Source organism: Haemaphysalis longicornis, unplaced genomic scaffold, assembly GCF_048455015.1.
Source record: "Haemaphysalis longicornis isolate Haplotype H1 unplaced genomic scaffold, Haemaphysalis longicornis Haplotype H1 scaffold_3, whole genome shotgun sequence".
Taxonomy (NCBI): Eukaryota; Metazoa; Arthropoda; class Arachnida; order Ixodida; family Ixodidae; genus Haemaphysalis; species Haemaphysalis longicornis.
The window spans coordinates 182,876,285-182,894,262 of NW_027526335.1; the positions used below are offsets into that span (position 1 = coordinate 182,876,285).

The 17,978-nt window shown below is 48.5% G+C and overlaps 1 protein-coding gene across 4 annotated transcripts in view; it reads left to right on the forward strand.

Moving 5' to 3' along the window:
- LOC144175863 (uncharacterized) overlaps positions 1-17,978 on the forward strand; it is a 46,711-nt gene that overhangs the window by 4,301 nt on the left and 24,432 nt on the right. For all 4 annotated transcript variants that reach the window (XR_013323706.1, XM_077704885.1, XM_077704887.1 and 1 more), the window contains exons 2-5: positions 2,428-2,482; positions 9,618-9,730; positions 14,437-14,476; positions 16,909-17,826. Coding sequence is in view for 3 of the 4 variants with exons in the window: in XM_077704885.1 (XP_077561011.1) it covers positions 2,428-2,482; positions 9,618-9,730; positions 14,437-14,476; positions 16,909-17,826 (1,126 nt within the window). In the remaining variant the exon portion in view is untranslated. The remainder of the gene's footprint in view (positions 1-2,427; positions 2,483-9,617; positions 9,731-14,436; positions 14,477-16,908; positions 17,827-17,978) is intronic.

Consider the following 17,978-nt stretch of genomic DNA (forward strand, 5'->3'; position numbering starts at 1 on the left):
CAATGCATCTAAACGGGAAATCGTCCTTATGGGTCTTCACAGTGAAAAAAATTTCTAGGCTGTTGCGTTTGCACGCGCTAACAGATTTTTCAAGCTTCTCAAGGGACATTTCCTTGCATAACTTCACAGCACATGCTTTTACCTTGGAGGCCACAACCTTCCTAGGCGAGAAGTTCTTTGTCACAGCCTGTAGCGCTTTGTCCCCATAGGCACCCGACGGCAAGACAACGAATCCTCCGTCCTTGTCGGCTTGGAGCAACACCAGTTCGTTGTCTCTGAAGTACTTCACAATGTGCCGGGTTGTTTCTAAAAGGATTCTAAAAAGATTCTAAAAGGATCCGACAAGGCCGCAGCATGCCAAATGAAGCATGCTACACCGTTTGTGCGTTGCGCAACGGGGGTTGTGTATTCTATACCGCTCACTTGCGGGAAGGTATATATTGGGCAGACGGGGCGCTGCATCAATGACCGCCTGAGGGAACACCAGCTTTCAATAAAAAACAAAACAGGGTCCCACCTTCCGCACCATTGTCTAGCTTGTGAAGATAAACCATGTCGGCCGTTGTTAAATGAAACTTCAGTGCTGGGCAAAGGCCGTGATCGAATCGCCCAAGAGTTGATGGAGGCGTTTTTTATACGCAGGAATGACAAAAATTGTGTTAGCGTGCCATTCGTTGCTTTGTACGGCAATGAATTTGAATTTTTAAAGAGGATGGTGCACTGACAGGGAAAGATAAACAATCTGGCTTCTGTGTGCGCATGTGCCAGAAATGACATATATTCTTCTTCATTGTTTCAATAAAGTTAGTTGTGAGTCGGCGCTTGTCCTGTCTACTTGTCACGGTCCTGTCTTTTACGCGCAGTTTTTTTTCCACTTTCATGATACGTGATTTAAACATCGATCCCCGTATTCTAGCCTGGATTAAAAACTTCTTAACCGATAGATTACAGTTTGTTACAGCCAATGATTACGATTCATCTTTCTGTCCAGTCACCTCCGGCGTACCCCAAGGTTCCGTGCTCGGTCCACTCCTGTTTCTCATTTGCATCAATGACCTGCCTAACACCATTAGATCTCACATTAGATTATTTGCAGATGACTGCGTTTTATACAGAGTGATTTCTTATACGGCTGACTCATCAACACTGCAATCTGACCTTGATGCAGTAGGCAATTGGTGTGACAACTGGCAAATGCGCTTAAATACTAACAAATGTAAAATGATGAGACTTTTGCGATGAACTAATCTTGCTGAAACATTACCGACACTATACACGATTCAGGGACAACAACTTGAAATAGTTACTACTTATAAGTATCTAGGAGTGCACATATCTAACAACTTATCCTGGGAAACACATGTTAATTATATTGTAAGCAATGCTAACCAAACACTGGGACATCTGCGACGTAATTTTTTTATGGCTCCATCTAACTTAAAACTAGTTCTTTACCAGACACTAATCCGCCCTAAACTCGAGTATGCCTGTTCAGTGTGGGACCCTGCGCATGACTACCTTATTAACACCCTAGAATCCGTACAAAACCGCAGCGCACGCTTTATCCTATCTAATTATGCTCGCAAGGTCAGTATATCTTCAATGAAACGAACGCTAAACCTGCCTCCTCTTTCCCTTCGTAGAAAGCTGTCACGGCTTAACCTGTTTCATAAAATCCACCACTTCAATCCACAGCTATAAAATGAACTTCTTTCCAGTCCAGCATACATATCGTCGCGTATAGATCACCCTTTCAAAGTGAACATCCCTCACTGTCGTACTAATCTGCGTTTCCATTCCTTCATACCTAAAACATCAGACGATTGGAACTGCCTGCCAAGTGCGATAGCTACAGTCACCGATGCGCGCGCATTTTGCTCGGCAATTGAACGACATTTATCTGTACTATAGTAGTGTCCCATCATGTGTTTATTCCCTTGTGTATTTGTATAGCTCATCTTCTTTTGGCATTGAAAAGTTGTTTTGCCATTTTGCATGGGTGTCAATTGTGTGTTCTTATGGCACTCTGGTGCTTACTTTACAGTATTATTTTTTATGTGCCCTGTATTATATGCATATATTTACATACATTTTCAGTGAGTTGTTCTTGTTTTTGTATTTATGGCTTCGCATTTTCTTTGCTGTAAACTTCCCTTTTATTAAGTATTTTTCCCACTATTTGTACAAACCCCACTCCCTTCTGTAACGCCCCATGGGCATTGAAGGTACCGAAATAAATAAATAAATAACTTTATGAAATAAGCGCTGTTCGTCAGTTATCGCCTTTTGACATGCGTTGCAATCACTTTAACACTTTCTTTAAAAAAAAGAAAAAAAATTGCCCCATGTGAAGTATGTTGTTATCAAGCAAAAGAACAAAAAGCAGATGTAAACATTACTCGTCAAACCATGTTCTCTTGATTTCAGATCTGCAGAAGCAAGTATCGTCCCTGACTGCTCTCCTCACTGAAAAGGAACGAGAGTGAGTCCAAGGCTTGTTGCTGGCCTTTCTTTTTTTATTACACCTTGCTAGCAAGGCATGATGAAGTAATGACGTACTTGTCAGATGCCAAATCTGTTTGGGTCTCCTTCGTCCGTCTCACCAGGAGTGTGATGCTTGCCAGGATCACGATCCTCACCCATCGCCCTCGTCGTATTGGAAAGGAGCGGGGTGAAATGTTCACTGACACCTACCCACTCGCATGCACAGTCATTCCTTCGTCACTGAAATCCCTCGCAGCGCTACATCGCCATTATCCTTGTAGGTGACTCTGTTAACAGCAGAGGTGTTTAGGTGGAGCATTATCTGTCCGTCACACCAAGAAACCTTGAAGTCTCAAGAAAAAAACGTGAAACCGGCAACCTAGCCACTGGGCTACCCCAAAAGCCAGAGGGGTATGGGGTTATTAACAGTTGTGAACAACAACATGTGCAGCCAATTGGAAATAAAAAAAAGGTTGTGTTGGTGCGCATCATCATCATCATTTAATTACCCTTAAAGGCCCTGTCTGGGGCACTACATAAGGGGGGGGGCAGAAACGTGAGCTTCCGATGGTCATGATAAAACAAGGGGAAAACACAGGGGCAATATCAAAGCCCCGTAAACACGACAACAGCAAGAACAATAAAACAACATAAACATGACAACAGCAAAAACAGGAGGATTGCACAAATGGGGGGAAGCGAAAAACATGAAAGCGTATACATGTTCGGATAAACAAAAGAAAAAACAAGACAGGAGGAAAAACAAATGGAACACCAAAGAGAAAGATTGGGCAACATGTAAAGCAGGGAAACCGTTTGGGGGGAGAAACAAGAAGGGACTCATCCCAGCAGCCGTTTGACTGCATGGGGTAACAATGGCTTAAGAAAAATAAAACGAGGTAACAATGGGGTAACAATGGCTTAAGAAAAATAAAACGAGGTAACAATGGGGTAACAATGGCTTAAGAAAAATAAAACGAGGTAACAATGGGGTAACAATGGCTTAAGAAAAATAAACGAGGGAGAAAATACAACAGATTTAACATCATTCATGAAAAGGTGAGCCAGAAGTATGGAGGGCACACAAGCAAAGGTGGCGCACAACAGGCTTGTCAGTAGTTTGAGCACATGTAGTCACAAGAGGAAATAAGGAGGACACGACACATGGGGCGCCAATAGGAGGAGGATGTGTCAACAAGAATCAGGTTAGCGCATGAGGTAACAGCGATTAAAAAAAGAGCAAGGAGAACACCATACATCGAAACTATACACTAACATCTGGGTGTGGTCGTACTACATGCTGTTCGGACATGGGGTCTAGTTGTATATGTGTACTGTTAATGACATCTTGAATTTGTTAGGGTCACGTTCAGTTGCTATACATTCAGGCAGGTTATTCCACTCCTCTATGGCGATAGGAAGAAAAGATTTGTTGAACGCATTTGTGGAGCCATACAGGCGCTGCTTGCTCATTGAGTTATGTACGCGGCGTGAGGGGCGCAGTAGGGGTAGCAATAATGAAGTGTGCATGTCGGGAAATGTATAATATAGTTTATGAAAAAGACAGAGCCTTGCTATTTTCCGCCTAGAAACAAGTGTGGGGAGACCGAGGGACGACTTTATAGCTGAGATGCTCGAAGGAAAGCCGTATGTAGAAGAAATAAAACGGGCTGCACGATTTTGAATAGACTCAAGAGAATTTATCAAATAAGTTTGATGGGGGTTCCAAATTGCTGAAGCATAATCAAGCTTTGCGCGTACAAAGGTAGTGTATGCCAATTGGCGGACTCGAGCAGGTGAGCATGATAGCGATCTCCGGATGTACCCGAGGATCTTAGAGGCATCGGCTGCAAGTTTTTGGATGTAGTCAGACCAGGTTAGTTTGCTGTTTAAAAGCACAGCACCTGCACAGCACCTACAAGGAAAAAAAGGCCAGATAGGAATTTTCACAAGTATTAGAGACTAATGGGTTACTTTTCAAGCAGGCAATAATGTGGCTGCAATCCACCCTGTGAAGGTGGTTGGAAAGCGAAGCTGTAAGCGACTTCCACAACGATTACCCATGCGACACCACTTGAATTCATACACGTCGCTCTACAAAGAGCGAAACCAGAGATGACTGAATGCAGCAGCGATGCCAGAAAGAAAGTGGAGAGAAGTGTCTGGCAAAGGGTGGGGAGGAGGGCGGCACATGCGGCTATGGCGTTGTCGGGAACCGCGGGGTCGCAACGCAGTGCCACTGAAAGAGTACCAGCATGGCAGGCTTTCAGAATCGATCTGCCTGTGCCGTGCTGGCGCCCCAAGCACGCGCTGCTCGTTTCTTTATTCTCGTCTTTCATAGCCGGCACCAAGGTGCCGGCTAAGAGCGCCAACCAGAGGGCGCTACAGGGCCCCCCGCCCAGACGGAATGTCGAACGTCGCGCGACGGCGAGGCAGGTGGGCGCTGGTTTTGGGGGTGAGCCGTGGAATGGTTAGTCCTGCGATGTCTGCACAGAGTTCGTTGGGTGGCGTCTCGAGGTAGGCCGGTTTGAGGCGGTCCAACGAGACGACTTCTTCGCGGCCATTCAAGAGGATGGTGGCGTAAATTGCGAGCAGCTCACGACCAAGAACGCTGTAGCGCGTCTCGGCAGGTTGAAGCTTCCGAGAGAAGAAACTTAGCGGGTGCCACTCGGAGTCGATTCTCTGCTGAAGAACAGCGCCGATTGCAACGCTGGATGCATCTACCATGATGCGAGTGGGCACGTCGGTTCTCGGGTGGATGAGAAGCACCGAGTCGGCGACGGCGTGTTTAGCAGCGTTGAAAGCGGCTTGATCTTCGGAAGACCAGGAAATCGCGGATGAGGAGCTCTTGGTTGTGCGAAGAAGCTCAGTCAGTGGATGCAGAAGCTCGGCGCAGTGGGGTATAAAGCGTCGCGAGAAATTCACCAGGCCCAGGAACTCGCGAAGCTGGTGGAGGCTGGTAGGTTCGGGGAAGTCCTTCACGGCTTGAACGTGAGAGGGTAAAGGACGAATTCCCTGCACCGAGATGTTATGGCCCAGGAACTCGAGCTCGGACGTCCCGAAGACGCATTTCTGGGCGTTGACAACCAGGCCAAATTGTTGAAGGCGTTCAAAAAGTTCTCGGAGGTGACGCTCGTGATCTTGTGGAGTGGGACTCGCGACTAGGATGTCGTCGATGTACGCAAATACAGCCGGAAGGCCGCGCGTCACCTCGGCAATGAACCTTTGAAATGTTTGAGCTGTGTTGCGTAGCCCAAAGGGCATGCGCACATACTCAAACAAGCCGAAGGGTGTAGTGATGGCCGTCTTTGGGATATCGGCAGGCTCGACGGGGATTTGGTGATACGCTTTGACAAGGTCCACTTTGCTAAAAATTGTGCACCCTTCCAAGTGGCTTGTGAAATCCTGGATGTGGGGTAAGGGATAGCTGTCGTGGACAGTCTGAGCGTTGAGCGCTCGGTAATCACCGCACGGACGCCAGTCTCCACTTTTCTTAGGAACCATATGCAGTGGAGACGCATGGTTGCTGGACGATGGGCAGATAATACCGAGTTCCAGCATGTGCTCGAATTCACGTTTAGCAGTCGCCAGACGCTCACCGAAGAGGCGGCGAGGCAGAGCTGCGACTGGTGGACCACGCGTGACGATGTGGTGGGTAACGCTATGCTTGGGCGGCTGCTTTAAGTTGCAGGGTCTCGTGACCTCAGGGAAGTCTTCGAGGATTCTTGCGTACGGGCATGAGGGAAGCAGCGTGCGGATGCCAGTTGGAGCGACAGTAGACAGTATGCCCAGGATGGAAAGGCGCGTCTTGCTGTTAATCAGGCGATGGTGATGCATGCTGACGTCTAGGTCAGAATGGGTCAGGAAATCAGAGCCGAGGATGGGCTGATTGACGGCGGCTACTACGAAGACCCACTGGAAGGCGCGCCGCAAACCAAGGTCGAGGGTGAGGGACCGCAGACCATATGTGGCGATAGAGGTAGAGTTCGCTGCACGAAGCGTAGTTCCAGGTTACATAGAAGTACGCTCATCCTTGGTGGCCGGTAATACACTGACCTCAGCATCCGTGTCCACAAGGAAGCGCAAACCAGAAATGCGATCCATGACCAGGAAAAGGCGGCCAGGTTGGAAGGCGAGGTCACTTGCCGCCATCAGTGATCTCGTAGCGCGTTTCCCGACCAGCTGCATGGGGAGGTGTGCAGTGACGGGCGCGGTGCTGGAAAGTGCGATGGTACCAGCAGATAGACGATCTTTGAATGATGCGCGAGCAAGAACGGCCAGGGAAGACGAACGACGGCTAGGACGTGGGGAGGAGCCGCATTGGCGATCAGAAGACATTCGAAGCGCTTTAATGGAAGCGGCGAGTTGATCCACCCGAGTCTCTAAGCGGGAAACGGCCAATGACTCTTCTGTCGAAGCCAGGGTGGAGACTGAGGGAGAAGTCGCGTCGTGAACTCTATCAGCAAGCTCGGCGGCGCGGTCGAGGGTCAAGTCCCCTGCAGCAGCTAAAACGATGTGAGTGGACTGTGGGAAGCGCTGCAGAAAGAGCTCCTTTAAAAGCGCACCGTTCGAGTCCACGTTGCTCGCACCCACGAGCTGTCGCATGGTGTTGAGCAGCTGGGAAGGGCGGCGATCTCCAAGCTCTTCGTGGGTGAGCAGGTGCCGGAGGCGCGCGCTCTCGGACGCCATGGTTCGGTCCAGAATACTCTGCTTGAGCCGCTGGTACGGAGCATCATTGAAAGGTGCACCGATGACGTCTGCCACTTCATCAGCCACCTCAGGAGGCAGGTTGCAAAGCAAGTGGCGAAAACGAGTAGTCTCCGAGGTGACGCGGTGCAGATCGAAGACGGCTTCGACCTGGGCGAACCAAACGTGTGGGTTCTTGCACACGAAGGTGGGCAGACGGAGTTGTATGACTGCGACGTCCGGCGGCCGCGAGGAAGCGTCAGGCAAAAGAGGGCCCGAGGGCGCGAGGTTGCTGGGGTCGGTCATGTCCTAGTCCGGGGTCACCACTGTCGGGAACCGCGGGGTCGCAGCGCAGCGCCACTGAAAGAGTACCAGCGTGGCAGGCTTTCGGAATCGAACTGCCCGTGCTGTGCTGGCGCACCAAGCACGCGCTGCTCGTTTCTTTATTCTCGTCTTTCTAGCCGGCACCAAGGTGCCGGCTAAGAGCGCCAACCAGAGGGCGCTACAGCGTCATCTCTCTCACTTCCTCCTCCTCACTCTTGTTTCGTGCGTTGCCACCAGGAGTGCCCTCCCCCTCTCCAGACACTGTTCCGTTTGCCGCTAATCCAAACCACTTGAACGCTGTTATCATACATTATGCGGTTCGCATTTCACACGATGGCTTTGAATGAGCTCAGGTCGTAGACCCGCCACTGTGCTCGTTGAGTGCACCGTCTGCCTCCTCATGTGGGCGTAGCTGAGTCAGTAAGGTGACGGGCTGTTGCTCCATTACTCTATTTGGGTCTAGGTTCGATTCGTGGCGCTGTCAGTAATTTCTGTTATTTGTTTGCAGGAGTTTTCTGTTGATGCCGGCAGTCGCGACAGAACCCATGGCGGGTACAGGTATACTGCTTTGCAGTAAAAATAAATAGATCTAACAACAAATTTAGGTGCCCATATCGCAGCCAGGTCTCCGACGAAAGGAGAGGGGCCGCCAGCTCTGCTGTTTCTCCAGCCTTGCACCACTAGTGCAAGTTGCACCCTTTTAGATGCAACACATCTCATGCTCGCCCCTCTGTCCTTCCTGCATCTGTCCGGCGTTGTCCGCACAGCTGCGCCTCTCCTCTCTCCGATAGCGAACACTTTCTCCCAAACAGCTGCAGGTTGGCGCAGCGCGCTCTCACTCCGTTGCTAGGCGCCGGCACTGCGTGCGCTGCGCATGTGCAGTACTCTCTCTCTCTCCGCGCTTTCCTCTCCTTCGGGCGCTGTGAATATAAAGCGGCATGCCGCGCTGCGACGGTCTCAGTCGACGGTCGTCCGCGTTACGCTTGCACTCTCCCACAGTACTCGAGTCGTCGAGCCCCTAACTGCGCACTTTACGGACCACAAGGCACTCATTCTCGTCTGCAATAAAGACCGTACCTGAGCATACGTGTACTGCATGTGCATTGCATGGTGAAAATGGAAAATTACGCCCACCTCCCCTTTGCGCGGGAATCCCTGCTATAAGCGTAATCAATACGATGGAAAACGCCAATGGAACCCCCCCATGAGATGCGTTGCATCACACCAGGGTTCCCGTGACGGGAGGTGGGCGTAATTTTTTGTTCTTTCTGCTTTCTTTTCGAGTCTGCCAGGTAAAGCACTTTGGTGCATTAAAAAAAAAAAACATGCCCAAGGTTACTGAGTGCGTGACAGAAAAATGTTCAGTGCGCATCATGTATTAGGCAGGGAATACCACTGCATTGGACTAATTAATTAATTGAGAGGGTTTAGCGTGCTGATGCTTCACAGGCGATGAGGCCGGGCCTTAGTGGAGGGTTCCGAATTAATTTTGACCACCTGGGGATCTTTAACATGCGCCGAAACCTCACACACATGGGCATTTTTGCTTTTCGCCGCCATCAGAGAAGCAGCCACCGTGGCCGGGAATCGAATCCGCATCCTTGGACTCAGCAGCACGACACCTTAGCCACTGAGCCACCGCGGCGTGTTGCATTGGACTTCTGTTGATGTGGGAAAGGCCATATATATTTTCGCCTGTAGAAACAACTCAGATCGCTGTTGCAGAGGGTAAGTTTGCCTAGAGGGAGGGGGTTGCCTTTGTCATGAATCTACGTAAAGCCTAAGGATAAGCAGTCTGGTGGGCACTTTCAGTTATTGCCTCAAGTGAACGGGTTGGGGTGTTTCTAATGTTTTTTTGGGGGTGGGGCAGGGGGCGCCAGGGGGGCTTTGTCAACCAACAACAGGTTTCTTGTGCCACTTTATTTTTTTAAGCTGATTTCAGCTCGTGGGATTGCACCATTGCAAGGACCACCTTGGGCCGCAACAGTGTCTATGAACAATAGGCCAACAACTTTCTCCCGTACGGTAGCATTGTTAACAAGGTTCATGTACGCCAAACATTACTCCGTTTCCGAGCCTCCCAATTTTGATCGGGGTGCCTTCTTCACCCCGCCCCTTTGCAGGCTGCAGGACACCACCTGCCAGCGGTGCGATTCAGTCAAGGCAGCCTTTGAGCGCTACAAGGCCAACCACCAGAGGATCATCGAAAAGCAGGAGGACAAGATCTCGCTGCTGGGTGCGTGCATGGTCGGGGCGCCGTTTCGGGCTAAGTGCCTAGCCCCCGTCACATTGTGCAGCGCTGTACTGGCGAGATTAACCAGGGTGTCTAGCGACCGGGAAAACCGGGAAAACCGGGAAAAGTCAGGGAATTTTTAGCCACCGGGAAAAGTCAGGAAATTGTCAGGGAATTTTTGAATCAAGTAGTACCAGTCAGGGAAAACCACTTTGGGGCCTGCCCACACAGTTTTAGAATAGGGGAAACCAGTCGAACGCAACGCGAACGCAAACCGAACGTAACACGTTCGCGCGCGGCGAAAGCGTGAACCGCATGAAACGTTTTCTGGTTTCTCTGCAAGGGAAAACGCGGCGCGTACGCCCGAGGCGCGCTGACGCCGCCGCGGAAACCTCCCGCACGGTGCGTGCCGAGCGGCAGGCGGTGGCAACATGGCGGCAGCACCGGCCTCGGAGTAGTGCGGTAGCTCCAACGGCCGCTTCTAACCACTTTAAAATGCTACTCAAGGCACAAACGCACTCGCTTGTGCAGGAAAGGAGCCACCGCAGGCACGAAATCGTCGACGCGGCCGTGAAAATACCGCGCACGAATCACGTGCAGAAACTCGCCGTGCGGTCCACGCACCTGGCTTAGGTTGCTGGGTGCATTTGCGGCAGAGGGACGTCTAGGTGGTGCCCAAATCGCGAATTTTAAAAGGCAGCGTTTTTGGGGGGCTAATTTTGAAAGAACTTCCTTATGACATCAGGAGCCAGAATTACATAATCAAAAAGAAACATGGTTTAGCGCGAACCCAGTGAACCGCATGGGGTGTTTTCTGCTCGCGAAAACGCGCCGCGCACATCACAGGCGCGCTGACGCTGCCGTGGAACTAAGGTCCCTTTTAGGGACCTTACGTGGAACTACCCGCACGCTGCGCGTGGTGCTGCCGGCGGCGGCAACATGGCGGCGGCTTAGACCGCGAAGTGGTGACGGGAGCTCGAGCGACCGCTTCTAAGCGCTCTCTAAAATGCCGCACAATGCACGCACGAAGTTGCTTGTGAGGTAAAGGAGCTTATAATGTGGGCGAAAACGGTACAATGAAACATCATTCGCGCCGCTACTGAAAGGGACCATGCAATACCTGCCTGGGTGGTAAGCCTTAACAAACATGTCTGGTGGAGCCAGCCAGCTGCCTCGAGAGCTTCGAAACTGCCGCCATGAGGTGAGCGGCTCCCCATTGGCGCAAGTCGTCAGGCTCCTCCCACTGCCGCGCGCGACGCGCGTCATTTTCTGAGCGAGGCAGAAGCTGCCGCGTGCGCGAATCGTCGACGCGGGCGTCAAAAAATCGCACGCGCAACGCACCATGCGGTTCACGTTGCATGTCAAGCCAGGACAATCAAGAAAAAAAGCAAAAGGTGCTTGCTGAAGCGCAACTTGAAGTTTCTATCCCGCAAGATGAAATAAACTCTGAAGCCGTAACTGAAGGCAAGCAAACCTCAATGAGCAAACTGAAATTAATCAAAGTGAATTTTGAGAATTAGGGTACTTGCAACAAATGTGTTTTTCCGTATGATAGAATGTCTTTTCTCTACGCTTTTTATATGCTTCACGGACGGTTTCCACAAAATGGCGCGTGTTGTATTGGTCAGGGAATTTCAACTAAAATGGTCATGGAAAACCTGGAAAAGTCAGGGAAATTGAATTAGGAAATTTGCTAGACACCCTGTTAACGCTGCTGTAGACCAATCTTATGATAAGTATGTGTATAGAAAGGGAGTGGCTCTAGGCATTCACTGCTGGAATGCTTAGGCTTGGATCTTATCATAGCGGACACTGTTAATGCCATCACCAAAATAAGAGTCCATGGCTGGAGTTGCGTACAGTTTAGCAGGGGCTGCTTTTTAACGATCACATCACCCCTGTGGGACATCTTTGCGGATAGATGCGCCATTTCGAAGCAATGTGAGCGTGTAGCAGTTTTCTCAAATACTGCTTTTTAACCACATTCTTTGAGGCGTCTTCCTTACGCTGGTGTAATTGGCGCTGTAAAACTGACTGGAACACTGTGAACAGAAGGGATTACGAGATGTCCCGCCTTTTGTCACTTTATTTGGTTACTTGTTCAGTGTGACCCTAAAAACCTGCTTGTAAGTGTTGTCCACATAACGCCACAAAATGTTACAAATTAGAAAGTACAACACCGAAATTAACGAACCCTTTCCCTCTGGAAACGGGTGCACACGAAGCTTGATCTCAGTGAAAACGAAAATGACCGAAATCTGGTCGCAATCACTGCAGAACAAGACTTCTGGCAAAATCAAAATGCAATGACTGAAATGAAAACGCAAATCCATCAATCGTTTAAAACGAAACTCTTTTATTTCTCTGAGCTTTTCCCGAACGCAAGTGTTTGGTACACGTTATTGTAGATCATTCTTCTGGGAAGATCGGGAGCACTTACGTTCTTCAATGGCTGCCTGCTCTTCTGCGGGGCGAACCAAATGTGGCCTACCCATGCCTCACTAGAAGGTGAACTGCCCATTGAGGCGTGATATAGCACGACACTTGTGCGCCTTCACCAGCTGTGTACGGCGAGCAAGAGCTGCACTCGAAAAGCACGTGGATAAGGTGAACATAGTCAACACTTTATCACTGGTCAATTCCCTGAGTGGGTATGTGTTAAGCACTTCAAGGGCATCATCATCATCATTACAGCACGTGGATAAAGTTGACTTTGCCTCAAGGCGTTTTGGTGTACTGCACCACCGACGGTGCAGGTAAACCAATACAAGTTTCACTTGAAAATCTTTTTAGAGCCGCAAAAATTAACAAGGAGTTTAAATATAAAGAGAAAGAGGAAGGAATGATGCGGATGATGGAGAATAGTTTATTCAAAGAGCAGTTTACCGTTTAAATGTTTGCTTCAGTTCCTGTAACGTTTTGTAATCTGATGAGTGAGGTTCAATAGCTTTGTGCAACCGCAACTTTTTCCAATCGGTATAGTTCACAAAAAAAGTGGCCTAGCATAAAAGGATGGATGACATTTAATTTTCTATGAGTGATCCCAGCATCGAAAGGCAACTGCTAGCAATTCAAAGAAATCCTGACAAAGCAATGTGTAATGATAGTTTGTAAAAAAAAAAAAAAGACTTCACAGGGTAAGGTTAGGGTACTCAGATGGTTCTCTAATTCGTTGTTTTTAAAGCAAAAGCTTTCTTAGGATCGATGGGACTCTGTCAAAGAGCTAATGCATTTCCTCGCAGAACGGGTGGTTGACTGAAAAGAAGCTCTGATGAAATCTCTGGACAAATGATGCGTGTGTGTGGAACCGGGCTTCCATTGTGTCAAAACGGTTACTTGGAAATCGTGAAAAAGGAACTGTTCTAGATAAGACAATACACACATCGATCATGAAGAATGAGTGCAGTAGTATGCCTTCATCTCCTAAACCACGTAATGGTATACATTTTGTAGTGTGGAAGAGGTACAAGTATCTCCTACCCTTTCAAGGAGATTTGCCATGGTAATACAGCTTCAAGAAAGATGAAGAACCAGTGAACCGGACAGGGATCATCATCAGCCTGGACCGCGAGAAGAGCGCGTGAGAGCCAGCTGTCAGCCCCGCTTGCTTCGGACTGCCTTCGCTGAGCGTCCTGCTGCCTTGCCTTCGCAAATAAACCCATCTTACAATTTAGATTGTTCGTCGATGCGTTTACTGAGTGCGCGAAAAATTGTAGCATAGGCTCATTCTTAGTTTGCAATTTTGGTCTTTAAAGGTCTTACGATCGATTAGACACACTTCCAGCTTTCGTGCTTTTCTAAACATCCTTTAGGAAAGGATGGCAAATTTTCAATTGTCACATCGCCGGTACGTGTATAACCTCTAAAAAAATAAATTGGTTGTCCTGTAATATTTTGCAGGCCTACCAATGACCTACCAGCTAGTCAAACAAAACCTGAGCATTTTTAGGCAGTGGTGGCTGTTTAAATAAGCTGCCCTTATCAAGAGGTGCTGGCAAGGAACACAATATTACTTGCAGAAGCACCTAAACACACTTTAATTGTGAACTATCACAGCTAGCCCACGATATGCTTCAGTTTATGGCATCCATTGATAGCAGAGCTGCTTTTATCTGAGACGGGCATGTTAGAAATGATTGCGAGTTCTCCAGCCAGTGACCACATCTGTTAGCATTTTATCCTGTGTTTGCTGCACCTAGTTGAAGACTGTCAGAAGTTATTGATTTTCACTCAATCGCGCCTTCACCTGAGGGCTGTGCTCTGGCCACGTTTATTGTTTAGCAGTATAGTTCATTGCATGCTACTAGTTATAGGTCCGTCAGAAGTCTCAAAGCTTTGTCAGGGACATGACAAACCTGAATAATGGAGCTTAAAAAACTGAAATGTGCTTCCGCAGTACATTTCAAGGCATTTGGGAGGTCGTGAAAATCGGGAAAGTGTGTTTTAGATGCTTTAAAACAACATTCAAGGGGGAGAGTTTGGCTAATGATGGCAATCATCCTGTGGGCTGCACCCAAGAGAACTGCTAAAATGTAGGCAACCTCATGTTGCGTTAAGTGGCTGCTGTCAAACTGAAGATTGTAGTTGTGCTGTTTAAAGTTGTGTTCATTCCCTTGTTAAACGCATGATGTGTATGCAGCTTGTAGAAGGCGGTGACTCCTGATGCTTTGCCACCATTTCTTGATTTTGCTGCTGTCTTGTGCTTTCAGAAAACCGTATTTCTCGCTATGAAAAGGAGCAGCGTGAAAGGTACTGGGGATGCACGTTTTTTTTCTCTTGGCTTCTTTTGGGCAGCACTGGTGTGTTTGAGGAAATGGTTGTAGGAACAGTAGCATTCTCTATTCTTTATGTTTGGGTCATGATAGTAATGTGGCACGAGAACAGGTCAACTGCCATTATGACGCCAAGCATGTGGAGCGCAGTGAGATGGTAGTCCGACCAGCTATATTGGCATGTGACAATTACTGTAGTTTTAGCAACAGCAGCAACAAAATGAAAAGGCACAGTCGCTTGAAAATTTTTCACCTGGTACTGTCTGTCTGGCATCAACAATTAGTTGCATCTTAGTGACTGCCATTAGTTGCAGCACTACACTGTAGCTGCAGCTAATAATTGGCAGTAGTCATTTTCAATGACACTATAGTAGTTCATCATGGGAACAGGTTAAGCGCCAGGCACAACTGGAGGAAGTAAAACAGACAGGAGAGGGGCACTCGATGGAGAACGCTAGGAAGCGTGCCCTGCACATGGCTGCCTCTAGCTGACTGGTGCAAAAACGAGGGTCCTGGAGAGCAGGACTAAGAAAAGGGCTCGCTGAACGTGCAATGAACTGAATTAATGTGTCGATGCGAGGTAGTTGGTACTATATCTTTTGATGGAGAACGCTAGGAAGCTATAGTATTAGCCATAGTAGTATAGTAGTAGCTTGCATTTTAAAGTTGTTCACTCGGGAAGTTCTTGCCTCCTTTAGCTTACTAGCCGGCCTGCCATGATTGATGATTGGTGGCGGTCAGCCTTTCCATGACTGGCTGATGACTGAACAAGGGCACCTATTTAATAACTGGCTTACTTCCTTTAAAACTCTTCGTAAAGTTCATAAATTGTCAAGTGTCTTGTATGCAGCGGTGTACAGCTCCATTCATATGCTTAACGTGGCCAGAAAGACAAAATACAACTTTGTTTAATTTGAAAAGACTTCATTGCTTGACTCAGCTCCATTCGAGCCATGAAGGATGTTTTTTAACTCCAAAAATCTTGAAGGGTACTGCAAAATTTTCAAGTTTCGCACTACAATGATGCGATATAAGCAGGAGTGACGTACTGTGGGCCAGAACTAAAAACACAATTATCAATGTGTTAACAGCATGATAGCATCCAAGGGATACGATCAAATGAATCGGGATACTCCCTTACATTTGCCCAGTCAAGATTCTGCTGCATCGTAGAAAAATTGCCGGAAAGTGGCTGGGGCACTGCGATTGCTTCACATGTTTTCGTTAATGTCTCCTTGGTTGTTCATAGTTTGTGTTAAGGTTGTTGTCATTGCTATTGGGGCAAAGCAGTCTTTCTTATGAGCGCTACTTGTATTTCGTCATCATGGCCCCGTCAATGCTAGCATGTACTGCCATTAATGCCCTACGGGCAGAATTGGGCTGCTCGAGAAATTTAAAGGTAATTTCTCGGTGCGGGCTTGTTTCTTATTGCGGTGCTCTTAAAATCGTAGTAAAGTGCAACTTTTGTGCATTTGAAGCATGCTGCCCTGGTAAAAAATGTACTTGCGAACTTACCACAATTGTGCATGATGGAAAAAACAGCGCAAAGACGACAAACTAGAAAAAGAAGGGAGACAGGGCACATCTCCCTTCTTTTTCTAGTTTGTCGTCTTTGCGCTGTTTTCTCCATCATGAACAAGTACCAACTAGCCCATTTGACAGTCCTTCTGCAGTTTATTTATACCACAATTGCACCTTTATGTAGTTTTATCTAATTAGTTAAATTGGTATAGTTGTTGGTTCTGTTTGAAAATTATTATCAAGTGCTCTCAGTTAACAGAAAGAATTCAAATGGGTGAATTAGCCATACTGCTGCAGTCCTGCCAGGGTTGAAGGAGCACACGAAGATCGTATCGACTGTTACTGTATATGGTATTGGGTGAGTTTACAGCCCATTGGCCAAGGGTGTTGTAGGATGGTCCGTATGCATGCAGCATGTTTTATTTACACTGAATCGTTTCCCAGCACCAATCAACAGAGCAATTCTGTCAGATCAGACTGCAATGCCAGTTGCCCACGCAGGCTACATCTTAGACGGTTTATTTCTGAAACAACCGGCTGTGTTGAAACTTAAGATGCCAACTTGGAACGGTGATCAAAAACTAAAGAATGAAAATGTGGGTTGTGCAAAAATGCCTTTAGCGTGAGAGAGAGAGAGAGAGAAAGTCAAGCACTTAATGGCCCTGTTATTGTCACTTTTATTACTTGATTTTTGGTGTTGCTTTTGTAGCAAAACCGTTGCAATGTCAGTTCTTTGAAGATTTTCTTGCGTGCCAGCTTTTCTCTTCTGAGGAGTCCAGTCTGCAGATTGTTGGGAATGCTTTTATTACTCTCAAAAGTGAAAGGGATTGTGCTGCCCAGCTCTAATCCATTTCCTTGTATAACCGAGCTGCAATACTGCATTTTCAGGGATGGCAGCCCCACGGTTTGTTTCCGTACGCCGGACCGCGCAACTCCGAAGGGCCCGGCAGCAGCAGGCGGCTGCCGACGGCAGTTCCCCAACAGTCCATTCTCGGCCCACCGTGGCATGGACGACACGGTCCTCCAGGAGGACTCTCCGATGGACCCCAGCCACCTGGTGCCTCCGTCTCCCGACGGCTGTGATGCGCACTCCAAGCACGAGACGATTCCGGAGACCGAGCTTGGCGGGCACAAACTTGGTGCGAGGGAGCGCCCCCTGGCCATGCTGTTTCGAACCGTGCCCGAGACCCTGGAGTGCGACCTGTATGGCGACACGGACAATGACATCACGCAGTATGTGCCGCCACTTTCAGCTGTCCTGGAACAAGAGGAAGGTGGTGGGCCATCCAACGGATTAAATGTACGCGACGACGAAGGGCCGTCTGATCCAGAGAAGGGGAAGGTTGAAAGGGGTATGGTTGAACGCGTTGATCCATCGGTTGACAACGCTGCGGAGGAGGAAGAGGTCATTGACCTCGTTTCTCAAGAATCTCCGAGCCTCCTCCAGCCTCGCAGCACCATTTCTAGAAGCATCAAGGTGCATTGTGAAGCACCCACTGCTGTCGACGCACCGACCGACGCGTCAGATGGTTCCAGCTGTGTACCGCCTGTGCAACCAGCACCGAGTGTGCTCGATTCATTTGCTGTGCCAAAGCCACTGCCGAAACCCGGTGACTCTAGAGGTGTTACCGCTCCTGCAGGAAGGGACGACTTTGTCTGTAGTCCGGAAACACGGCGTCCAACCACGAAGACACTGTCGCTGCAGAGGAAGCGGCGAACAGCAGAGATCAGCAAGGTGACGGATGACACGGGGGCCCAGGTTCGAACCACGGCAAAACGAAAGAAGCAGACGAAGCTATCTGACAAGTGAGGCTTAGCTGCATTTATTTTGCTTGTTTTTTGTTTTATTTTTATTGCACCGATGCTTGAAGTGTGGTAGTCTAAGTGTAGTCGTGGAGGCCGGTCTCCTGAATGAATCAAGAAGGGGATGCGGCCCATGTTTTTAACGGCAGAGGCGA